Source organism: Gymnodraco acuticeps, unplaced genomic scaffold (assembly GCF_902827175.1).
Source record: "Gymnodraco acuticeps unplaced genomic scaffold, fGymAcu1.1, whole genome shotgun sequence".
NCBI lineage: Eukaryota > Metazoa > Chordata > Actinopteri > Perciformes > Bathydraconidae > Gymnodraco > Gymnodraco acuticeps.
This window is the reverse complement of record NW_022990238.1, coordinates 11,044,680-11,070,556: the sequence shown is the minus strand read 5'-3', so window position 1 is coordinate 11,070,556 and position 25,877 is coordinate 11,044,680. Positions and strand designations below refer to the sequence as shown.

At 37.8% G+C, this 25,877-nt stretch overlaps 3 protein-coding genes across 5 annotated transcripts; 1 reads left to right on the top strand and 2 right to left on the bottom strand.

The window, feature by feature from the left end:
• Positions 1-8,730: 8,730 nt before the first annotated feature.
• mrm2 (mitochondrial rRNA methyltransferase 2) lies at positions 8,731-10,925 on the bottom strand. Its single transcript, XM_034220090.1, has 2 exons — positions 10,612-10,925; positions 8,731-9,986 (listed from the first exon to the last, which is right to left on the bottom strand). Exons 1-2 carry the CDS (start codon positions 10,901-10,903, stop codon positions 9,550-9,552), a joined length of 729 nt encoding a protein of 242 aa, XP_034075981.1. The 5' UTR covers positions 10,904-10,925; the 3' UTR covers positions 8,731-9,549.
• Positions 10,926-11,311: 386 nt separating this feature from the next.
• Positions 11,312-15,413, top strand: nudt1 (nudix (nucleoside diphosphate linked moiety X)-type motif 1). The gene is made up of 4 exons (XM_034219990.1): positions 11,312-11,455; positions 11,546-11,706; positions 13,457-13,602; positions 15,067-15,413. The coding sequence occupies exons 2-4, from the start codon at positions 11,555-11,557 to the stop codon at positions 15,237-15,239; spliced, it is 471 nt and encodes a 156-aa protein (XP_034075881.1). The 5' UTR covers positions 11,312-11,455; positions 11,546-11,554; the 3' UTR covers positions 15,240-15,413.
• A 1-nt stretch (position 15,414) lies between these two features.
• Positions 15,415-25,432, bottom strand: snx8a (sorting nexin 8a). Of its 3 annotated transcripts, XM_034219987.1 has the most exons (14): positions 25,250-25,432; positions 25,092-25,152; positions 24,255-24,382; positions 23,423-23,552; positions 22,446-22,636; positions 22,003-22,123; positions 20,456-20,592; positions 20,225-20,305; positions 19,973-20,133; positions 19,659-19,788; positions 19,495-19,563; positions 18,841-18,990; positions 17,191-17,340; positions 15,415-16,784 (listed from the first exon to the last, which is right to left on the bottom strand). In XM_034219987.1, the coding sequence occupies exons 2-14, from the start codon at positions 25,111-25,113 to the stop codon at positions 16,704-16,706; spliced, it is 1,551 nt and encodes a 516-aa protein (XP_034075878.1). In that variant the 5' UTR covers positions 25,114-25,152; positions 25,250-25,432; the 3' UTR covers positions 15,415-16,703. The 3 variants fall into 3 exon arrangements, with proteins under 3 accessions (XP_034075878.1, XP_034075879.1, XP_034075880.1); XM_034219988.1 differs by lacking the exon at positions 24,255-24,382 and having other exon boundaries at positions 25,250-25,428; XM_034219989.1 differs by lacking the exons at positions 23,423-23,552; positions 24,255-24,382; positions 25,092-25,152; positions 25,250-25,432 and adding an exon at positions 22,745-22,921.
• Positions 25,433-25,877: the final 445 nt, after the last annotated feature.

Below are 25,877 nucleotides of genomic sequence, written 5' to 3'. Positions count from 1 at the left end.
AATTTCATGTCTGACAGTTTAGTACACTCTGCTAAAAGTTGAATTTATTATAAGTAAATAAATAATACGTATTTTTACCTCCAAAATGAACAAGGCTGAAGTACTTTAGTGCATGTATGTATGTACTGTAACTTGGTGCCGCATTTCACTTAAGTTCAATGTGTAACACCACATGTTCTTCCAAACAGTATTGCTGTCTGTGTATAACTCAAAGTCAAACACATCATCGGCTGCTAACAGCTAGCTTTCTTCACAGTGACAGTAATTGTATCAGCAGGAAGAGGCGTGCTCTTTTGTCCTTTCTCGATCTGTCTTTTGATAAGTAATAGTTGTAAATACATGCAAAAAAAATCCCTGTTGTCCTGGAGGCATTACAGGGAAGAAGATTCCAAATTGAAGCAGTTGTTGATCATTTCCGGCCTCTACTGGCCAGTTAAGAGCAGTGATAAATCAGCATTCAATGATGGAATAAAACAGAAGATTATTCGTTTTTCAAAAATTGTCAAACACAACAGGTCCTTGATCATACATTTATAAATAAGCACAAACGTATGCGATGATTAGCTGTGTACAGAGAAAAATATGCATACACATAATGCATACACACGACCTAATCCCAAACAGTTGATAACGAATCAGCAGGTTAGTGTTTAGCCGTGATCACTCATAGGTGTCTTTTGAATTCTTAAATTTATAAATCGACTATTTGGTACATTCTTCATAATCAAAACAAGAAATATGTCCTAGCCTACAGCTTCTAAACTTTCTTAACAGTAAGTTACCTAAAGCCTGGTGTTTCTTCTTCTCCCTCTTCTACCATCTCAGCAGCCTAAGCCCAGTAAAACTGAAATCATGCCCTGAGGAAAAGAGGCGCAAAAAACAGCAATCCCTAAATGCAAAGTTGTTTTTCAGGCAACATGTGTTTCTTTTTGCCAGCGTTCCTCTTTCTTCCCTCTTTTCTTTCAGGAAACCAAAGGACCATGGCAGGAGATTTTCTTTCATTTAACAGGAGGCTGAGGAAAAATGGATGATAGTGCATTTCTGAAACAAAATCAGAACAATAACATTGGAAACAAAGAGACTGCTCATCCTGCATATGGAGGCGAGTCCTGTCACAAAGGAGGAGTTTTTAAAATGGTGGCTCCTGCCTGGCACAATGAAAATAAACGAAAATGACGGCAGCAAAAGACTATTTTCATAAAAATGAAAGCCCTGACAGCGAAAGATGAAACCACCATATGGTGAGGCGGTGGAGATTGTGTGCAGGAGGAGGGGGACAGATATGGAGAGGTAATGGGACTCAGGTGCTGCTCTTTGTCTCATCAGGCCGCCCCCCCCCATCAACAACACAGCTCGGCCCTGCTTCATCACACTCATCCATCTTATATTGTTTTTTTTCTTTGCTCATTTTCATACCTTTTATAATGGAGTGTTTGAATATTGCGTCTTCAATTTGTTTCAAAGCTGTGGAATATAGGGAACTGATTGAAGCCCCCTTTCTGTTGTTGTTTTGCACAACACTAGAGAATGGTAGATTAAGTTTCCCATCAACTTTATTATATTATTTACGTCAAAAGCTCTTACATGCTCCTGTGGCAGTGAAGCAAATCAGCAAACATCCTAAAGCAACCATTGTACCGAATAAATAAATACTGTCTGATTGTTCTCTGCGTGTATTATCATTTTACACTAAGAGAAATAAACATGAATTGCTAAATGTTTGATGATTTTAGCAGTTATTCAGTAATATGTTGCATGTCAAAACTGACACTGATAATATATAAACCCCCTTCCAATTAAAACAAGCCCTCCATGTTAACAAGATCTTTGCAAATGATATGAATATTTAAAATCACAGCTTGAATCCACCAAAACTATATTAAAAAAAGGTATAACTCACTTGTCTTGCATAACAATGAGGATGTTTTTCCCCTACATTCATCAACCTCCCGCTGCTCTCCACTCTGGGAGAATGTTAAGACGCTTTGCCAAACGTGTTGTGTTCCTCTCCTGCTGGTAGAATGACAACTCCCCCAATAGGCAAAGTTTTACACCTTCCAGTGATGAGTCAACATAACAAGCACTCAGCACTGTGGGAGCAAGCAGAACCACCTTTCTCGCGTTATTCTTGCGAAAAACAAACCCCAACGCAACACCCCTTGCTGTACAACCGACCCTCCGCACAGTGCTGACATGAACCCAAGGGGCACCTGCTGAAACCATGTCGAGCTCTGCCTGTCGCAATGGAGAAAGATTAATGAGACGGCACACTCTGAAAGACTCCCCTGCTTCGTCTCCTACTTTCCAAGTAATCCGAGGGGGTATCCAGTCATCACATGGGAGGCTAAGTGGGTTACTTCAAAGTCTTGGATTTGATAAACTTCATTTATATAATGATAGCCAGTGATTGAAGAAGTGTTCAGATGCTTTACTTATTAACAGTACCGATACATTATTGTTAACATACTTCATATTGTCAAAATACAAAAATCTTTAAGTAAAAGCCCTGCATTTAAAATATTACTTAAGTAAAACTACAACAGTATTAAGTATCAAGTAATCATTGTGCAGACAAATTGCATTTGTGTGTGTGTATATTGAGTATATGTGACTCAAATACTCAAGTGAAGTACAATACCTTTTAAATTGTACTTAAGTAAAGTACTAGAACATTTACTTAGTTACTTCCCCCCTCTGATGATCGCCCAGCACCTTCTATTTGGTGTAAAAGTGTTATTTTGCACCAAAAACTATTACTTTTTGCTAAATTAAAGGAGAAAATATTCGCCAGGTGAGAGGAAAGGTGTATTTGCAGGAAAATACAAAATGGTTTATCATATTCACATTACACTTTTATTAGATTTTTTAGCAAAAACATTAACATTTTGCCCGTGTTGGAATAATGATAGCTCCTTTGTCCAATGTGTAAATATTCAAACAGTTACATGAAGTAAGATGTCATACAATTAGCCCTTGCACCATCTGTCTACTGCCCCTGCCACACTCCCAGTTGTATTTTCTCATTTTTTAATTCACCAGGAAACAGATCGGCCCACAATCCCCAGAAGATAGATTCCCTGTTGTCCCATGACAAGGTAATTAAATGGAAAACAAAACAAAAATCCAATTAAAACTTCTATATTTCTGCCCTTCTCACAGAACGCTTGAACTGGGAAATATTGCATGCATGAGGTTCTGTTGTTCCCCTCTGAAACATTGATGACTCATTCAATGATGACAAGCCTTTTCTTGCTTTGTTCCCCAGTACAAAAAAACATTTCTTATATGTAGGTAAGGGAAATGCCCCATAACTATTCAACAGAGATATTTAAATAAAGATGAAATTGCTGCTTCGTTGCAGCCAAGTCCACTTAAGTCAAGTTTATTTTTGTATAGCCCAAAAACACAAGCAATGTCTCAACAGACCATCATCACCGTCCTGGTAGCTCTGGGGAGTTACGACAGTGATCATGTGATCTGCCCGGGGATCTTTGTAGCATGACATTCCTTCTCTTTCTCCCCTCATTTCCTGTCACCTCTCTACTAAGCGTCTTTGGGTTCAAGAAAAGTGCTATAGAAATAAAATGTATTATTATCCACAATCCAATATCAAGTCAAAACTGTTTTCTTTAAAAGTCACATCATATGTCACTATCATAGGATCTGAAATGTCATTGATGTTGAGAATGTCATTAGCCTTACAGTGATCAAATACTGAACACAATCTATGAAGAAAATACACAGTCCTTTGTCACTTTCTTGATGTACAAATCTTAGGTGTCAGACACTTTGTTGCCTTCTGAATAGAATGTACGATATGATATGTAAATCTGTACAATGTGGTTGAGTTGGATTCAAATCAAATCAAATCAAATTGGAAGTAATTAAATTAGATTAACATTTTCATCAATCAAGTTTATTTATACAGCCCAATATCACTAACTTTACACTTTTATTTCACCTTGAAGTCACACTAACAAAAAAAGATGAGACTATAATAACTAAATACTTTCATAATAATGGCTGTATGTATTTCATTTGAATGGAATCCTTCTTGTTTACAACTTACAAAACGTAATACATATTAAAAAAAATAATATAAATATAACTGTAAGAATTTTTGAAGGAGAGTTAAAAGAGATGTAATGCATCATTTAAAGTCTTAGTTGACATACTGCCGTGACTCCACTAACATTATCCAGCCTGTCCTCCTACAAAAAACGACCATATAAGTCGATTGTTCAGCAGCTTATTACGACCCAGAGTCACATATACGACCCTCTGTAACGTTTGCAATCAACGTGAGCACTAGAGGTCGAAAACTTTAAAACGTGATTATACTGTAGGTCGTATTAAGCGCTTGAACAAACGACCTATTTGGTCGTAATAAGAGCTTGAACAATCGACCTATTTGGTCGTATGAGATGGAGGACTTGTTGCATTATCCATGAGATGATGATGATGAGATGATTAAAAGTCGCATTGCAGGATAAAGTTGCATTCGTAATGACACTGCTTCATGGTTTGCTGCAAATAAGAGTCAAGCTTTTCTAGTTCAAATCTGTTTTGTTTTTTTTATGTGGACTGAACCCTAACCTCCACTGTCTTCCACTCACTACAAAAGGGTTGTAAGATCAACTGATCAGTATCTTGACCAAACAAGTCATCTGGTTTTATAAATGATGTCTATAAGTAACAAGATGGTGTAGCAGATCATCCCTTCTCATTAGCTGATGCATAGGACGATATTAAGAGCTTACCATAAGATAAGTGTTTACAGAGCCTGATAACTGCTCTTTATTTCAGATCTTCAAAGGATTTATATTATAATGAAGCCTTATTATTCATGATCTCCAGAGGGATAACAGCAACACTGAGAACTGCCACTTAAAGCCATAACGTTTCATCAGCTTAGACACAAGTAAGTACTGCAATTACAAATAGTGACCAGGCAGTTCATCAATGTAGTAAAAAATGCACTGTGAAAAAGTGTTTGAAGGTGATAACGAAGATGGAATTATAGTGCAGATATAAGGAACTATATAATCCCCATCCCCCTCTCCCTTTTCCTCTAGCACACATTAATTCCGTCCCTGCCAGACAGACGTTCTTCTTTTCCAATATCTTGCAAAGTTAATAAGTCTGACACATACCTGAAGGAAATCCACATTGGCAGTGAGAATGTTAACATGAGGTCATTAGCTTTCAGTTTTCATCTGAACTCACTTTCCATACCCGCTAGTAAATGTCAGGCTCTGCTGATATGAGGATGGAAAATGGAGCCACTGAGTGCAACCTGTGCTTTGTTTGTTCTCCGTAGCCTGTGTTTTGTTTCTCCCCTGTCCCTTTGACCCTCCTCCCACAACAATGCTTCACCCTGTTTGCAATAATGTTCCTGACATTTTTCTGCAGGATTGACGCATCCTCGAAAAAGCAGAGATCAAGAGGAGATTGCTAGACTATTCACTGACAACCCTTTTGTATGACACCCTCAGAGATGCAGAAACAAAGTACCTGAAAGTTTTGGGTAAAACTTGAATAAGTCACACTGTGAGATGCACTGTGAGATGCACTGGAACGCCGTGACTCCATCATCATGTTTGAACAGGCATGAATATTTTAATTGCATGCTTCATTTTCAACTCCCACATGAGAAACTTGGTTGTTTACGGGGAAACGTCCCAGTGTCATTATGTCAAATGACTTGCCAAAACATCGACATCGTAAACTGGAAGTGGCATCAATAAAAAAGAGTTTGCATTGTCGTACCGTCCTCAGATTTGAGATTCATTTAGCTGAGAAGATGGTATGAAATCATCATCATAATAGCACTCATTGCTTTGCGTCAGTGAGCGCCTGCTTGGCTCAGTGTGCTAACATTCGGGGCCGAGTTCAGGGAATGATGAATGTTGTCAGAGGAGCAATGCCTTTTGGCAGCTCAGGTCAGCCGAGGGAATGAATGGCACAATGGTTAGAAATGATATCACAATTGTCTTTAATTTCCTGTGAGAGAATGTTTGTTTCTGTATTGATGGAGCAAAATGTATGAAGGCAAACTGCAGACAGAAGAGATATCTGTTATATTGCAACAGACTCATGAACATAATTCACCATTATCTTTGGTCGGAGGGGACTTATTATGCTTCTTTTTTTTTTCTTGTAGTGTGTTATAAAGCTTTTTGTGCATGGCGATGGTCTGCAAAGGCTAAAATCCCAAAGCTCCACCCAGAAGGAGTTTCTCTATCACACACCTCCTCCCTTGCCTCCATTGGACTCATTTGTTTACATCTGCGACTAAGTGACACCACTACGTCAAACTCGCTTTTTTATTGGCTAGCGCTCCACACATTGTACCTGATAGGCCATCGAAGCTGTTGACCAATCACAACAGACTGGGCTCTGGTTTCAGACAGAGGGTGGAAAGAGGTGCTGCAGCACAGGCAGTATGAGAAAAATAAAGAGTTTTTTGAACATTAAAGCATGGAGACATGTCACAGAATAGCGAAAATATAACAATATAAACTTGATGATTAGCATAATAGGTCCCCTTTAAACACAAGCTTTTATTTTATGTTCCTTTTTTCTGAGTTGTTACCAAGTTGTTTTGCCTGTGTTAATAAACGACACACAGGTTGTATAGTAAGAGTAACATTGTTTGTCTATTTTCTCACTACAATATATTGTTAAAGTAAATTACAAAAGCTGTAAGGAGATATTAACATAAGCCACCCCTTTGTTTATTTAGCCAATAAAAGCCTGCAGGCGGGGGAACAAATCAATTCTGGGCTTTTCTAATTTCATGTATTCTGCAAGGCCTTTATCTCCTGAGCAAATACAACAAAGCACACAGGACGAGGCAGATGTTTCCATTAGGAAAGTCACTCGAGTGAACACAATTGTATTCATAATAACCTGTAAAAAGAAACACCTTCCACCCGAAGACTGTTTGTTTATGCACACAAATTCCCAGGTAAAAAACGTTTACGGTGACACTAAGTGGCAGCTGATTATACTCATTTTCATCCCTTTAAACCTAAACTGACAGAAGAAGGAACCTGGGTTTATTTTACCAGCTTTTAATTAGTTATCTTAAATATAAAGGGTATTGTTGGGTATTGGGGGTCATACCTGTATCAGCCAGTGTTACCTTTGATAGCCTGAAAAGCATTGGACAAAAACAAAAATCAGTTCAAAGAGTTTTTTGTTTTCAAAAATGACAACCATTATAGATGTAAATAACAGCCTCTCAGCGCCAAATCTGAATTTAAAATCTGCCGCTCTCTAGCATATTTTCCCTCTTAATTTACTCATCTCGCAGCTGGCCAGAGAAAAATGTATTAACCTGCGAATGAATCATCATTTATTCTCAGCCCCGGTGGAATTAACATAAATCCCATAGAAATGTTGGAATAATTTGAATCCAAATAGATACGGGATGGGTAATGAGAAGTTAATTTGGTCATCTGTTCACACCTTTCACTATCAGCTACATCGACAGGTACAGATGCTCCCATTCATCCCAAACAACCCTATTTAGAGGTCAGCCCCCTTTTATATGCAGTTTATTTAACCAAGAGACACACTGTGTTACTCATTACTCCTGAGACAGAAAGGCTAAATAGCCGCCCTATTAATTTATTCATGTGCGCCATCTTTTCCTTTGCTGCCATAAATGCAAATCCAGTCTTGATTAAGCTTCTAATTTTCATTTATTCCCCATCAGACTTTGAAAATCTATTTAGGAATACGTTGATTTCATTAACAATAATTTATGATATTATTTATAATTTGAAGGAGTTCATTTTCATAAGAGTTGCAATTCATACTATAAGGAACATGTATTCAAGGAAACAATAAAAAAAACGACCAATTTAGCTTAAATACATATAGACTTCTATAAAGTTCAATGTTTAACTTAAGTGCTTTTCTGTATACAAAACAGATGTATGTATAATCAACACTTCTCAAAAGGTTACCTACAGGTATTTTGCACAGCACCCCTAACACATAACACCCTCTAAGTGCTTATCAGGCCTATTATTAATCTGTAAATGGCAGCAGGGGTCTCTCAGTCTCATAGGAATTGTGGAAGAAACTACTGGAGGCCTAAACACAGGGAGGTGATTCAAGAAGCCTGGAATTAAAGTTAGTTTCCATCTGCAATCTTTTCAAATATTTTGTCTCATTAGTCAATTATTATCAGATAAATAAACAGATGTATTGTGTGTATTAAAACAAATATTGGAGCCTCTTGTGGGCTCTCCCCACCTGTACGGGCTGCAGATGGTTTAATCCAATAGCAATAAGGTCAAACCACAGTAATTGCATGCTTTTGCGGGGGAATTCAGAGACTTTCCGGCAATCATGTCTTACAAAGAAGAGCAAGACATTAATAATAATAGAGGGAAAACGGCTGGTAACAAAATACTTTTTAAAGACAGAGGAGTAAAATACAGTAACGCTTTCCCATGCTTAGGTTGTATTAAAGACTTAAAAAAACAGGAAAAAATATAATTATATTTACGCTCAATAGAAGACCTAAGTATTTCAGATCATTGAGTACTTTGTATCTTAAAAGCAGAACCTATTTTAAGCATAAACACAAGAAATGATTTGTACATGCATGAGAAATGATGTATTTAAAAAGGAAGGAGGTCACTGAGATGGAATATGGGCATGTGCTATGCCCCTGGTGTATGGAGTTATTGAACTGCAAGTGAAGAACAACAATTGTGTTCATGAAATTGTAGACATTTTTTTATTTCCAAGGTACTGTGAATACAAATACATTAAATAGGAGTTGTCTTTTAAACTGCAGCTATGATAGAAACATCATTTCAGTGCCAGTTGTTCTGAACTCTTGTCAGACCAGAATCAAAGCGGTGTACAACAGCGAAGACACACAAAAAAAATAAATGGTACTTTCAAAAGTGTCCAACACAGTGATTTACAGAAGATTCTTAAAAGAACATTTGTCAACTGGGCTGTAATAACTTTCACAGGAAACGTACATCTCTGCACTGTCAGACAGCAGAGCTCGACAACACTCGGCATGCCAAGCTTCAGTCTCATCCCACTTCCCATTAGTCATGCTGTATGTGACTCTGTATTAGGTTGTCCCATCATAAGCTCTCAATGAGAGAATGATTACATGTTTCTACATGACTGACAGTGCAGATTATTAGCATAAGCAGCACTGGTAAATGGATTTCTGTAACAAAGCAAATGCCAAACCGACTGTGTAGAACAAACACTGTGGGGCAAACAATAACTTCAGAGAAAAACACAGCATTGGGCTCTGGAGGAATATCACATTGATGTTTCTTGCATAGGTTTCCATATTACTGATTCCCTTCTGCTACAAGTTTGCATGGATAAAGATCAGTAGCAGCAGTATTGTGTCTGTGCCTGCAGCTGTGAGTCTCACTGATGCCTCAACAGTGCCATCTTATGATCAAAGTATATTCTTCATGTTCACTCGTCAAAAAAACACAGGCTGTGAATCTCCAGAAAACATCATTTTAAGACACACAGAAGACTACAAGACAACTAGGATAATTGTTCTGGCTTTTTGTAAATTCTAGCGAGGAAATATCTCTCAGCTGAATCCTTCCTGCTGGCGTTCGGCTTTAAAGTCTGAACACTGTTAAATACTCTCGAGAGTTTCTCCTGGAGTTCATGAGCGAGGATGCCGTCCCAGTATTTACAAAGCAGAGAGCCCTCCGGCAGTAAAATCTTCTCTGCCAGGTCTAGTAAAGAAAAACACATTGTGATGAGTTTCACATGGTCCATCTCCCGGAAACCGCTGGCGTTGGGCGCCATGTCGCTCAGGATGACATGAGCCTGACCGCCTGGGAGCAGCTCCAGCAGCTTAGCGTGGGTGGGGGAGACGGTGACATCATGACAGGACAGGAAGTGGGCGCCATCCAAAGGTGGTATGTGCAGCAGATCAATGCCAACTACTGTACCAGGTGGTGCCGCTGGATCTAGTATGCAAGAAAACATTACATCTGTAATTAACACAGAGATATTTATGTGGAACGTGAATGTTTTATTGGGTTACTTCCATCATATTTGATGGTAAGCTGCAATGTTAAGTCGATTCATTGTAATTTATAATAGGATTATTTCAAGCAAAAATGGAAAAATAAAATGTAGATTTTCTATTTTTCTCGTTTTTTATATCGTATGAAATTGAATATCTTTGGGGTTTTATCTTGGACAATACACTTGAATATATAAAAAAATATGCCAAAATGTCTCCAGTTATATTAATTCCTGTACCCAGATTATTGCAGTCGTATGGAAAAACCAAAAGACTTGTGACATTTACAAATGTTACAGTAATGGGTTCAAAAACAAAAGCTCATTCACCAATTAAAAATCATGTACAACAACTTCTCTAACACACCTTTGTCAAGGATAATTAAAAGCAGGGTGTCCCAAGATCTACAGCATTTTAAATGAACTGGAAACACACTAGTCTACAGCATAATGAAGAGTTGAATCATTCTCTTTGACATAGCCTTAATAAAACCTGAAGAGTGTGCTTTACATACTGCTTTAGTTTTGCATCCCTGTTATTTTGTCCACCTGTTTCTCCCCTCTCACCTGTCCCGGCTGAGTTGACCCTATGCACGGCCACCTGGCTCCAGGCTCCAGGGGCAGCTCCGCAGTCCACCACACTACATCCAGGCTGTAACAGTCTGAACTTGTCATCTATCTCCAGCAGCTTGAAGGCACTTCTGCACCGGAAGTTTTGTTTGTGAGAAGCTTTGACATACGGGTCTTTGAGCTGCCGCTGCAACCAGCGCTGCTCGGCGGCAGTTTTATTCTTCTTTAACTTCTTCATTAAACATAAAGAAGAGTGGAGGAATCTCCTCTGGAAGGAGAAACCCCACATGTTTTTACTGTGGAGGGTCAAAGCGTACGGTAAACTGCGCATGCGTGGAAATACAGCACGCCATTGGTCAAATACTAACACTGTGCGTCATACTTATATGTCCCCCGTTGCAAAACACTCACAATAATAGTTCCTACTTGGGTGGTTTGGTTTATTTCAGCTAAATGTCAGAATATGTAAAACTTTTTAAAATGTATCTCCTCTTAAACAATACTGTAATAAATTCACTTTCTATTAAGGGACTGTTGTGAAAAATACCAAAGGGAATCAGATTTGTATTTGATTTTCAACATAAGTAACATAACATTATATTGACACCTTGTGTAATTCATATTCTATATATATGTATATATATTTCTACAACACACGTTGGCACACGTTTCTAGTCGATCATATTTTAATGTAACACATGGCTGATGTTGATTAGACCAATCCGTGCTTTTACACATCTGCGTCATCTGACCACTTTGTAGGGAGTCATTAGTCCTGATTTGATACAGGATATTATTTTTTCTCCTGACTTTTTGGGTTTACAGAGCAGACATTGATCAGGTGAGGAAGTTAGGCTGAGCTCACACAGCACAGCGTTAGCAGCGAGTTTTGCCTCAGGCAGGTTCACGTTGTGTTTCACTTCCTCCTCAGGCAGGGGAGATGTTGAGCTCCAAGCTGCTGACCCTGGTTCTGGTGGTGCAGCCGGGCAGGGTGCTGCTCGGCATGAAGAAGAGGGGGTTCGGGGCCGGGAAGTGGAACGGTTTTGGGGGAAAGGTTCAACCTGGAGAAACTATTGAAGAGGGTGCAAGGAGGTACATTTATCGCGCCAATTGATGTTGTGTTGACAACCTTCTACACAAAGCAGTTCACCAATGTCAACACCACAAAAGTAGTTTTGAAAAAGCTTGAATGAAAAAAGCTAATGATAGAAAATGCTATATTCTCTTGAAGTACAATCTTTGAAAAAAACAAAGCTGTTTCAGCATATTTCAGTTAAAGGTAGGGTAAGTAAGAATGGAGAAACCAGCTGAATGAATTTGAAACTACGCAGCCGAAAAAAATCTGCCACTTTCTTACAGAGCCCCTCCTCCAACACACACGAACGCGCACATGACCAATGAGGGCACGAGATAAGTTTGTGCACGAGATGGAAGGCTGACAGGCAGGTAGGCTATCCAGTTATTTTAGCCGGGCCGGCTAAAATAATTGGTGGTGCTTTTTACAGTACTACGGCTTCCACAGATGATTTAAAAAAAAAAAGTATTTATTGTCAAAGCATTTAATGTATTAATTGCTATCGGGATGGAATATAACAAAAGTGTTTCTGAAGTGAATTACCTACCCCACCTTTAAGTTTTCTTATAGGGTTTGTTAAAGGAAATGAAAAGTTTAATTATATTGAATTAATTTCACAATACATTTCACTGATCAATCATAACACCTATTATTATTATTAACTTGCATTATTGTAAAGAGAGGTTTTACTTCTGTAAAAGTAGTGCTACAAGTGTAGAAATACTGTCTTTCAAGTAAACACGCAACAAAATTAGAATTAAAAGGTAAAAGTACTCAATTTAATTTTATATTTTCAATATATATGTATATTATACATATATAGATCAATATAAGTGTATCTTAACCTGTAATAATACTCAATACATTGTTTGTTAATCTATTATTATTATAATAATTAATTATTATAATATCTGAATCTTCAAAGTATCACAAGTATTTAATAAATGTAGTGTAGTATGTATACTACATTTGTACAAAATTAACCTCAAGGTTGTAGTGTAAGTATATCTTAAGCATATTTAATTCTCAAGTAAAGTTCAAGTACCTCAAAATTCTCCTTTGCATTACATAAAAGTCAATGTACTAAGTTATAGTCTACCACTGAACATAACACAAGATATGACGCAGTGTTTTCCAATTCAAATCAAACAACACAAGTGTTTTATTGTAACAGCATTAGACAACAGTAGTGTGGTGTTGAGGGGAGCATTGAAGAAAAAAAGCTGTGTGTGTGTTCATCAGTCATCAGCAGGAAGTTTGTTCCAAAGGAAGGAAGGCAATCAGGCCTCTCTTAAAATGAAAAAGAGACCTGCTTTGTGTAAAGATTATAGAAAGGCTACATAAATAAGAAATATCTTAAGGCTATGTTGGTAATGCCTTTCAACAGAAGCAAGTGACTAATCATAGTTCTTATTTACTATGAAACTCTTACATTTTAAGTGTTAACAATAAGCAGGCTTGACGTTAGTGTTTGGAAATATAATTAAAATGTAAAATAATTGTCCAAGAAACATACATATACAACAAAATATCATGCCATAAATATGTAAAGTTACTCAAAAAAATATTGAGTGGCTGAGATTTGAATTCAGGGCAAAATGATCTTTCAAACTCAAAGGTCAGCCAATTTAGTTGACTCTAAAAACGAAATGCTGTCTATTTGTGTGAGCCACATACAAATAGACCCTTTCTGTTTGTGTGAAGTGTACTGTGAGATTATTTTTAAAACACACTTCATAAAATATTCATTGGATGTTTTCTTTTTAGAGAGCTGCAAGAAGAAAGCGGTCTCACGGTGGACGCTCTCGAGAAGGTGGGAAACCTCAAGTTTGAATTTGTTGGAGAAACGGAGCTGATGGATGTCCATGTTTTCAGAGCTGACAGTTATAATGGAGAGCCAACAGAGTCAGAAGGTATGACTTCCACTACAACAATGCGGAATAACTGGAATGACACAGTTTCCATCTAAAAAATGCATGCAAATTATGATAGGATAACGAGTTAGAAATCAGTGCTATGCTGTAAGGGAACAGAAGTGCCACTTTTTACCTTCATAACCGATCATGCACTTGAGTTGAAGAGGAACTCCACATTGTTGTTGCACATTATTCTAAGTAACTCATGTTTAAAAAAACTGTATTCCTACAACAAAAAAATCCCTTTTGGTTCCTTTTAATGTTGACTTCCTTTTTTGTTATCTCACCGCCAGTCTTCGTAGGTCAAGTTTAGATCTAAAAGCCAACTGAGAAAAAGTTTTCAGTTCAACTTTTTAAACCACACCAAAATGATCCTTCTAAGTAAATTGATTCAAACCGTCTTCTGGGAACTTCTTCACAGACATGACTTTGAGCAGGGACAGCACAATAGTTAAGGGCAGGAATATCAGTGGTGAAGTTAGAAACAACTGAATGAAGGAAACAAGAGGCCCTGTACAGAAGGAATGCAGAGACCTGCAGTGATCTTTATTTCCTGAGAGTTTAGTCAAGGTCGATTGGGTGAAGAGTACAGACACAGTGATGAGTCAAATAAATAGAGTCTGGAGTTCAAGAAGAGTCATACAGCCAAGGGGCGCAGAGATAAAGGGAGGAAACAACTTCATTTAAATGTGCTGAAGTTAGTGAAAACACTGGAGCTGGTGACTGAATTGATATATTCAGGTAGGAAGCAACAGGTGACGTAGAAGGAAACCTCTTCAAAAGTGGTAATGTTAAAGAAAGGATTTCATCCAGAGCGCGGATAGAAAAAGTTACCTACATATTATAGTTCAAGGAGAAACAAAGACACATGTTTTTTAAGTTGGGAAAAGTTCTGTCTTGTTTTAAAAGTAACACGAAAAATATGGATTTTAGAAATGTCCACACTTTTAAATCTGGTGGTTTGTTTATCCCGTTCTTAACAAACATAACTATGTATCCATATATACTGTATAATTGTTGGCAATGACACTGAAAGGGTATGTTCATTGTTTTACGTATTTTTGTGCAATTTAAAAGTGATTTGTCTATAGGACCAAATCCACAGTGCTCATTAACTGCAACATTTCTAGCGTGTTACTATCCTTTTACTGCAACTCAGCAGGGAAAAGCAACAAGCCGCTTTTTCACTAAAATGTACTTAATACGATTCCAACTTTGATTTGTTTATCCAAACAATGAAGACATGGATTCCTCCCTATATTTTTGCTACATTTGCATTGAGCTAAAAATAAACCTATAGATATGTGAGTATTATTTCCAGCCAGCCTTTAAAAAGTTTGAAAGTGGCTAAAAAATAATAGCGATAAGCGTTTGTCATTTATTCAGACCCCCCTCTAACAGCTCAAGGTAGAGGATGTACATGTTGGCTTCGAGTAATTATTTTTCCTTTTTTGTTTTTAGAAATGCGGCCTCAGTGGTTTGATAGTGACCAGATTCCCTTCAGTGAAATGTGGGCTGATGACATCCTGTGGTTCCCACTGATGTTCCAGAAGAAGAAATTTGTCGGATACTTTAAGTTTCAGGGTCATGATGTGATCCTCAGCCAGAAACTGGAGGAAGTGGAGGAACTGTGAGACATCCTGTGTTTCTGAGGACATTTATGACTGCGACAACAAGAATTGGGCTTCCAAATGTCTTCTTTGAAACAGCAAGACTCTGAGGACTAAACCTCGCACATGGAGAGTTTTACATGTAAAATGTTACTGATTTATTTTTTCAATGATAAATAAAAAACAATCAAAGCAGAAGTATATTGACAGAAATATTCATTCTGTTATTTTATTTTCAGTATAAGTGATTCAACACAATTTAGCAAGGCTTTGTTTCATAAAGTATTTACAATATCTACAGGTATAATTCGATTGGATTTCATATTCTGTGCAAGTTAGTAAACCTGATTCTTCTTTCCTGACAAAACAAATGTGTTTCATACTGTTTTATAGTTAATCATAAAATAAAAGTTTCTGTGAGGTAACGTGAGCCCATATAAGTGTCCCTTCGATTTGCCCCATTAGAATAATACATAATGTTGTGTACAGATATTAATGTGCATTACGGGTTTCATGACAAATATCTGAAAAGTAGAGAGCCTAATATGACTGTTTGCCCTTATACACATAGTAACACACTTTTAAATTAGGATTTATAATAGAATTGTGAAAAAATATCCTCCATAGCCAAGTAGTTTGATCAAAAAAATTCCAGTGGCAATTATTTAATGTTCGAATACGAATTGTTACAGTTTCTATTGCATCGCAACTGGAATTTATATCATTTCTCTTTGGTAGTAAATCAATAGCTTATAGCGTTATTATTGACATTAGGCCACTAGTGCTTAAACTTCTATTTTTTAATCAATAAACTTTAAGTCTCTGCCCTTTGTAGTATTATACATTTTGAGTGTAGGTTGTTCAAAATAGCTTATGAAATTAAACAGGGAGAGATAGAAAATATGTTGCTCCACATAAAAGTAAACACTTGTAAAGTAAGAGAAACAGCACACTTGTCCATAACAAATATAAAGTAGGCTGCTCAAAAAAATACATTGGTCTGATGTTTTTTAGTATGTAAAGCCTTCATGACTGGAGATCTACAATAATCCCATTCTTTAATAAAGTCAAACTTTTATGTCCCTCTCATGTTCTCTTCTTTAGTGTATATAACTTCTTCAAAGGTTAAGGTATAAACAGGTGCTTAAGGAAACGAGTTAAGCATGAATATAATGGCATCCCTCACTTCCTAAATGCTGACTGGTCCCTTGTAAAATCCCTTTTAGAGGATTTTCCTTCCTACATTATTTCCTCATCAAGCAAAGCATAAAATTACAGATGTATGAGCCCACTGTATTTTCCAGTTACATGGTGGATGATCAAATCCCAAAATAAGCTGAGAAGTTGAGAACTCATTTACATAATGAAATACTCGTATTAAATGGAATGTATATTGAGTTATAAGAGACTTTCTTGAGCACACAGAGCGAGTTATTTTCCAGTTTGGGATCCTCTTCAGCGGCAGAGTTTCTCTCGTGCGTTCAGGTTTCAGATGGGAGGCTTCGATTCGTTATTACCCCCAAAGAGACAGCCGAGCTTTGGCTGGAGTTCATTCCACACCGCTCCCATCTGGAAAGAAAGCAAAAAGTAACTTCTCTTCACTCTTCACAGTTCGATGAAGCTAATCTTCCTAATAAAAATAAACAATCAAATGTTGCTATGGGGTTTGGAGGAAATCAGTTTAGTATATCTAAGTAAAAATATCTTTAACCTTCTCAAAGGAATTTGAGGCGTCAGATAGACATCCAAATAAATCCAAACTGCTTTATTTGAGTTTAAAGTCAGACAAAGGAATATGTGGGATTAACTTCCTGTGAAACTCAAGCCAACTAAAATACTACATGAAGAGAGTATCCTTCCACTGATACCATCCATCAACATTAGTTATTTCATTGGATTTTGAAAGCCAATTTAAAACTGATATAACCCTGCCGAAGCGTCTGTAGAAAAATGATTTCCAGACAAGCAGCCTCACCTCTCTGTGTCCTTGGACCTGGGAGTTAACGAAAGCCCCCAGAATGTGAGAAGTGATGGGAAGGTAGATGAAGATAAGCTGCGTCTCTTGATGAAGGCAGAACAGGGAGAAGTAGTTACGCAGCTCCATGGTCTGGATGGCGTTTTCTTGCTATTAACAGAATAATAAAAAGAGTAATTGGGAAGTCACCACTTATCAAATTATGATAATAATCAGTAGGAAAAGAGGAGAGAATAGAGTTTTATGTGGGGACGTTTCACTCCATTGACATCAGAGATGAGATGAGGCCATGAATCATCCCATTACATTTAAATTGGCTCTTTATTTGATTTACAATTGACCTATTGCCTCACCCTGTTCATCACCAACTCAGTCACTGTAACTGACACCAACACTGGTGTCCGTCTGATGAAGGAGTCTCAAAGAAGTTACAGCATAATGCAAAGACATGTAGAATTACAAGCAAGCTGGCATGCATTCATCTTAGCATATTATTTTACTGTTACTAATATCTGTTTTTAGCCATGCTAGTTTTAGTTGGACTAACCTCAAAGTAAAACGTGAATAGCCTACCTGAAAACCCATGACATTCCCATTAGCCTCAGTGGTCTAGTTTTAATTAGCAAATGTTAGCATGCTAAAATGCTAAACTAAGATCGTGAACATTGTAAACATTAAAGACATCAGCATGTTAGCGTTTTCAGTATGAGCATGTTGACATTACCAATCAGCTAACCTCTGTGCATAAGTACTGTCTCAGGGAGATGCTAGCAAGGCTTCTTCCAAGATGTGTAGAGGTCAGAGGACCCACCTTTTTGGAATAACGTAGCGCAGCCAATCTTAGTGGATGTAAAGGGAGTTTTCTCAAACGGTTGGAAACCAGGCCCAATTCTATGCGATAATGTGCACATTTCCTAAACTCAGTAGTTAGATAGTTACTGCTTAGGCCTAAATCAGTTTATAATAATAATAATACATAAAACACTTTTCCCAGTCCTCAAAGACGCTTAAACTTTAGTTTAAGTTTATGGCAGCTTTTATTAGATGCATACATCTGAACCTTCAATAGAAAAATATTTTGTATTAGATTGAATTCCTTATAACTTGAAAATGAAATAGTGTAAGCATTTTTGGGTAAAAAAAACTGTACATAAAAGTCCTTCTATTTAATCTCACTTGTCAGGGTCCCACAGATCCCAAAAAAGTCTTAAACGGAATTGAATTAATTGAACTACAAATAAGGTGGTATTCAAATGTCTTAAATCAATCTTTCAAATACGTACACATGGAAATTAGGATTTTAATTGCAATAAGGTTGCTTTTTAAAATGTAAAAATGATTGATAACATCTATTATTTTTTATGATAATTTACCAAAACTGTTCTGTACTATACCAACATTTTATTTCAAGCGGCCTTAAAAAAAAAAGTGTACTTTTGAATACCCATGGTTGTTTATTTATTATGCACGTATGGGAGTATCCAGTGGAACGGAAGATAAGGACATTTGGGAGGAGTTTTATAAGTTATAGATCAGGCTAATGTAGCATTTTATTTATCAAGTACTGAAGTAAAACCGTACGCTATCAATCAGGAGGCATCCTGTTAGTCCCAAAGTGTGAACACAGAGAAACATAAAGAGGTTGATCACCTGAACGATCCGTGACTCCAGCTGCTCCACAGACGCCTGCTCTTTGGGCTGCACCGAGGCGCTCATCATCTGCCTCTTCATCATACCGTACTTGTGCAGAGCTCTCTGGTGCTCGTGGAGCACGCCTTTCTCATGTCGCTCACAGAGATCCTAAAGGGGGAAAACACAGTGACATAAAACTCTTCTTATTTGCCTCAAGATATCAGGGAAATATAATATATAACAGTGATACATAACACAAGTAAAAAATAGAAACTGTGAAATTAGCATACATATTACAGTTAATGGATTTAATCGAGGCTATAGAAAATGCCACTTTATCTACCCACCTGTCCCCTTGTTTGATCTTTGCAAACCACCCACTACAAGAACTATGTTTTCAAGTGGCTGGTTGGGTCTTGGTGCATCGTTATTAAAATAAATGATTACATAATATCCTGAATTCAGTTTGGCACTGGAACATAGATTTACGAATAATACAGCTCTAAATTGTGTCTTTCTACCAGTAAACAGGAGATTGTTTTTATAGCCCTGGTGGATACAAACCATTTTCTAGTTGTTTTTTTAAAGTAAGCATCATAAAAGCAAAAATCACCTGTCCCTGGAGGTGGACTCAATTTAAATGAGCAGAGCAGAAACATAAACCTGACTCACTCTGTACGATTGCAGCAAATCCAAGAAAATATTTAGTTTCTCCACAACATCATCCTCTTCCCGTCTGCCCTGAGGACAGAAGCAAAACAATTGTTTTTACCCAGTGCCAGTTTTGGACATGCAGAGCAGAGCAGGTGCTCCAGATGAAGGACTGAGGGCTGTACCTGCTGAGCAGCTTTGTCAGATAGCACAGCAAACTCCACCGACAGACTCTTCAGAGACTGACGCAGAGTCCCCCAGGTGCTTCGTGAAGAGGCCAAGGAGGGAAGAGACGAGCCATCGGAGCCCAGCGTACTGTCACAAAAATACAAATTATTACCGGGCAAGGATGTAGCATTGTGGTGTCTTAGCTGCCAAACTCATTTCAAACTAACAACCATGAAGTGGCACAACAACACGGAGGATTTGGGTTCTTATTAACATTTGTTTTCACAACCCAAAACCTCTGGACAGACTTTTACCCATTTTAATGAAATACCTGAGCTCTCTGCCAAACATGAGAAGATCAGTTGCATTCTCCTTAGAGCGCTCGGCCATTTTCTCAGCTCTGTCCCGCAGCTTCTGGAAGCTGTTGTGAATATTTCGAATCAGCTCTCGGCTTGTTGAGAACTGGGCCTGAATATCAGCGGGGAGATATTCCTACAAAAACAGATGCAACAAACTTAAATAAAATATGCATGATGTATTGAGAAACGTATGTCAGGATGTCTGCGTGGTACATGTGACAAACCTTGGCCAAGGTTGCAATTCTGTTAGTCATGAACTCATCACCAGTTTTTTTGTAAGCGTCACGCAGCTTACTCTGAACATCCTGTGTGGGAAGACGGGTGAGGAGTGTGAGTGGAAAAGGTCACTAGTTAATGGAACAGGATGCATTTTACACAATCATCTTCAAGATAATGCTTATTGTGCAACAGACAGTGTCTCAGCCGAGGCAGCTAGTTTAAGAAATACCACATACAGAGCCACTGAAGGTGAGGAAGGTCTTGACAAGCTCGTCCACTGAGAAGAAGGGATGCCGAGCCACCAGGTTAATGAATCTTCCAAGAGCACGTCTCCTGCATTCAATGAACTCCCGCTCAGAGACAGAGGTCAGGACTGTGGACCGAGAGCAGAGAAAACAGCACGAGAGCACACCAGGAGCGTTAGAGGTGTTGGGGTAATTAAATATAAAAAGTAAAGACCATGAGCATGATAAACTAATGTAACATCCAAGGTTTTCCTCGTCTTAAACATTTCCTAGTGGAGTAACATGCATGCGCTTCTGCCGACCAATCGATTTGTTTATTTAATTGACAGATCGGTGCTTTTCTCCACCAAAAAAAAATCATACAAAAAGGCACCACTTTAAATCTTGTGTTTACCAGAAATGTGCTTATAACTTTCTCAAGATAAATCATTCAGCATGAAAACTAAAAGAAAAATAAGCAACTAATGAAATCTTAATCAAGTGAGAAAAAACAACAAATTAGCCTTTTAACTAACAGGTGACAGCCCTAGTGACATTCATGTTTAAAGTCAGTTGGGTTGGAGAAACAAAGGTTTATACAGCCTTTGTGGCTCCAAAGGGAGCTGCTCAAAATCCATGTATTGCCTTACACTGCCTTACGAGTATGAAAATGAAAGTAATCTGGGGCTGTTGAATAAGAAACATGTGACCTCTGTAGCTCATTATCTCTGCCTGAGGCTAGCAGCTTCAGGCTACATTAGCTGCTTCCAACATAAGACACACAAATCCTCAGTTGACCTATTGGTGGACAAGTTGCATTGTTAGTAATGTAAGCACCGAGTTTGGACAAGGACAAATAATGTATATATATATATATATATATATATCTGTTATAGAACCACTGTGTTTTATTCTGCTGCATCTATTTTTAAGATGTTTTAAACCTGTCCATCAGTGTTGATTCAGCTCTCTTTCTGCATGTACATTTAGTTTATTCACAATCTGAAATACAATTCCTAATTCCTAACAAATATAAATAATTTTACAATCTTTACTGACCAATAAACGTTTACCTTTTGAGAAAAATTCTGCTTTAAGTCGGATCCACGTGTGGCATCTCTATTACATGTTCTATAATTGATAAAGATCTCTCATTGAGACATTGTCTAATTAAGTGTGCAGCATATATTCATCAGAGTGTGTTGATATGATTATCCTTTATGAGGTACACTACTGTAAGTCACTGTGAACTGAAACAGGCTCATTAAACGCATCACTAGTTTCCCTGTTTCTTCCAGGCAATAACTTTGATGAATGGCAATGCCTGTGTTTGAAATAAAAGGGCCTGCAGGATCAGTTTGTATTCAAATGTAACATTCATTTTTAATCAAGCAGAAAACAACACCCAGCTTCCAGAAGCACCTGGGTATTTACAACTGACCTTTCAGTAAGGCATATAAACCCAAACAATGTTTGAAATAATAATGGCTCAGAAGGAAAGATGAAGGGAATGTAGAATCACAGAAATACAATGGTGAGTGTAGAGTTCAGCTACATACCTCCCTTTAACATCCTTTTAGGTGGCAGTGCCGGCACCACTCTGTAGGCAAATCTCTGAAGCAAAACCTCATGGAAGACATCAAAATCACTATAGCGCCGGTATACTGAAATCTTAAAACGCTAAAAAAAGATAAAGCAGAGAAACAAAATGATCAGATAATGGGCAGGAGCATGCAAGATTATGTTTTCTGTTGGCTAACAATGGAAAACAAATCTGTACTTTTCTTAATGTCGACTGCAAACTCAACAAAGAGCCCATGCAGTCAAAGTAACCCACAGAGTAAATGATGTAAGCCACACAAGACTTAGAAATGAAAAAGATAAGTGAAAAGAAAATAAGTAAGACAAACATGAAGTATACTGCACCACATGTTCAGCTTTTCTTGTTGAGGTTATTCTAAGACAATCATTTACATGGAGAGGGGTATATGGGGTCCCTTGCCTGACTGGTGACCTGGTACTCCACATGTTTGAGGAACAAGCCCTTCTTCTCCGGTATGAGCTCCAGCTGGACTGTGTCTCTGCCCAGCAGTTTGTCCAGCGTCTGGGACATCGTCAGAACGTCCTCCTGAGCCGGCTGCATCCTCAAAGCGTTCAGCTCCCGCGGCTCCCCGAGCTGAGGTTTGGGTAACTCTGTAAAGCACACAAACAGTACCAACTTTTCACAATTGTTTTCATGAATAAATCAAATTAAAACAAAATGTATTTCCTAACTGTGAGGAAGGCTGGTGTTAAACCCACTTTTCTCTATTCAATAGATGTGTCTCACTGTATTTTTCTTCAGCTAGAACAGTATTGTGCTTGTTATTCAACCCTTTCTGTGCGTTCCATGAAGGTTGTGAATTGAATATAAAGTACTGCGACGAATGCAGAAAACTTGTTCTTGCTCAGATGAGGAAGTGGCATGCAGCTAGATGCCATACTGGCCACACCTGAAATAACAGAGAGAGCCTTAAATAATCACAGAAGGTTGGGAATGAATCTAAATCAGGCCAGAATAATGGCTACCCCTATGAAAACCATATAACTCCCCCCTATCATCTTCCCACTGTGGGACAAGTGAAGGAATGCAACACTTACACTGCTTGTGTTGAGTAAATTCTGTTTTTGTGAAAGAAAGGAAAAGTATGGGATGATCCAATATGGTATCATTTCCTTTTATTTTTCTTTTTTTTTTAAATACTCCCAACTTTACTTCTGTTGAATTGAAAAAACATGGTGGATATGTCCCAGTTGTAAACTGTCACAAATAATTGGTGTTAGGAATGAAACCTTGAGTCTATATGAGCCAATAAAAGAGTGACATGTGCCCTGCTCATGTGCAATATATTACAGGATAGCTGAGGTTGTCTTCACAAACACAATAGGACCATCAAGCTACTCATTAAGCAAAAGTATAATTATGTCACTGTCACCTACCTTGAATGCAGTTCTCCAAAAGTTTGGGGCTTGGTTGCTTCCCTTGTTGAGCAAGAGCAATCAACGCGAGCAATTTATAGAGAGACAACTTGCTCAAGAATCCATCTGTGGAGTCAACTTGCTCAGCAATCTGAGAACGACAAAGACAATATGGCGCGTCTCAGTACAAAATCCAAATTCAACTGCATTCCTCTACGCAAAAAGTGCTCACTAGACAAAAATGCGATGATATGCTGATGGTCAGGAAAAGGGAAATTCTACTGAAACATGACAGACATAACACACTCCCAGCAATGTCATCACACTCATGTGTTGAAGCATTACGTAATATTTCAGCATTGAAGGAACAACATGTGATAATTTGTAATTATAAACTCATGTCTTTATCAGTCTGCTAGCATACATCAAGCTTGTACCAACCCCCTATTGATAAGACGTTGAAACACATTATCTGTTAGCTTTAATACACTCACAATATCTTATCAGAAACAAACCAGTATTTGCAAAATGATATTATATACCCCAGTGTTTAACACACATTGTTAAGCCTTTTATAAAATATCAATATGTTTATATTCCAGTCCCTTACCACCCTGACAGTCTATGTAAGCCAATACATGGATATAAAGAGTGTGGGATAGATAGATGGATGGATGGATGGTTAGACACGAGGTATAGCAAGCTGCCACATGCCAAGACAAGAAGCAGAGTCATTATTTGAAAATGTTATTTACTGTTGCTTACGTTGTTTACTGTGGCGTTGTTAGTGCTTTTAACAGCTTTTAAAGACTTATGCTCCAACTTCTTGATTATTTAAGTGTGAACCCCTCACCTGGCCTAACACCGGCTTGGAGATATCGGTCCTTTGGAGCAACCGTTGAAAAACTTCAACCTGCACTCTCTCATCTGTCCTACAGCGGATGGCCTCATATACTTCCCTGTAATAGGCAGGAACTGATCCTAAAAGAGGAACAACACCTACATAGCATCACAACCATCCAAAGTACTTAATCAGCAGCATATGCCTTGTAAAAACACTTGAATATAACACTTTATTTTTGCATGTGTGGCACTCAATACTGAGATAAGGGTGATCTTACCACATTTTAAAAGGAATTTATTTGAAATTATTTGCATTATATGACTATTTAATGATCCCAACACATATTGTAACGTTTTCTCTGATGATGTTATGGTAATTAAATCAGACACCGTCAAATGAACTGTAACCCTATCCTAGCTTTAAATAAGTGGATAGTATTTACAATAGGCTATAAATCTGAGTGCTAACTTATAGCCTACTGTAATGCACAATCGACTGTTTTTCACGTGGCAGAAAAATAAACACATTATAACGTCCATAAACCTGACATAATCTTTAATATTCATAGTTACTGCATCGAGTATCAACAAGGTATACCAAAATAAGATCAAACCCTCAGAGTGTTAAAGATGGAGCAACTTCATTTCGAGATCTTAATGTACCCAAAAGTTCTCAATGGTTTGTTCACATAGCGACTCCACCGAACAGAAATGTCAACCTTCTAAAACATCTGAAACATTATGTTTGACCGGCTTAACAATGCAACAACAAACAAAACACCAACGTGGTTCGAAAATGATAAGTCAGCTTGTGTTAAGAGGAGTATAAGAAGTTTTCGCTCTGTACCTTCATTGATCTCTCCTGCCATGGTTCAGACTGTCATGTGACAGCACCTCCATGTGATTTCCTGCAGAAGAGAAAAAACAAGTAATTTATTTCTTAAAGATGTAGTGAGCGCTGGTTAAAGTCCAACTGTGGAGAGAAGCAATATAAACTGAACTCACAGGCAGCTAATGGGCACATCATGTTCTGCAGTAATCTAAACATTAGGGTTTTAAAGGAGTGAAGACGCGCTGGAGGCTGTTTTCATATCAAAGCAGCTCAAATCAGTAGCTCTCTTAATGCAGTCTATGTGTCACCTAATATTCCTGGAAATATTGTCTTACTAACACATTTGATGTTTCACTTGTGAAAGTAAACTTTCCTTAATTGTATCTTCCTCATTCTTCGAACACAACAGAACGCTGCCTTCAATTACTCCTGGTACATTTGACTACATGTACAAAATCGTTTTTTTCAAAATTTGACTTGCCGGTATTTGTACATTTTGTATAAAGCGACAATCCTATGGAATGTAAAAGTGGGCTTTATAATCTACCTGTTATGCACATTACTTGTCCCTTTTTCACGTTTTCACTCAGGGTTGTGGGAAGTGGGGGCTACCAACCTTGGTGCCCCTCGTTTAAAAATTAAACCAAGCAAAAGTTCCATCTTGGATGCCACTATGGAAGTTAAAATATAACAAAATGCCCTTAAAGCAGTCATTCTGGTGTAACAACTTTTCAGTGGAAAAAACGAAATGCACTGCACATAGGCTACGGCTCCGCAACCGCTGAGAAAATGCAATATTGT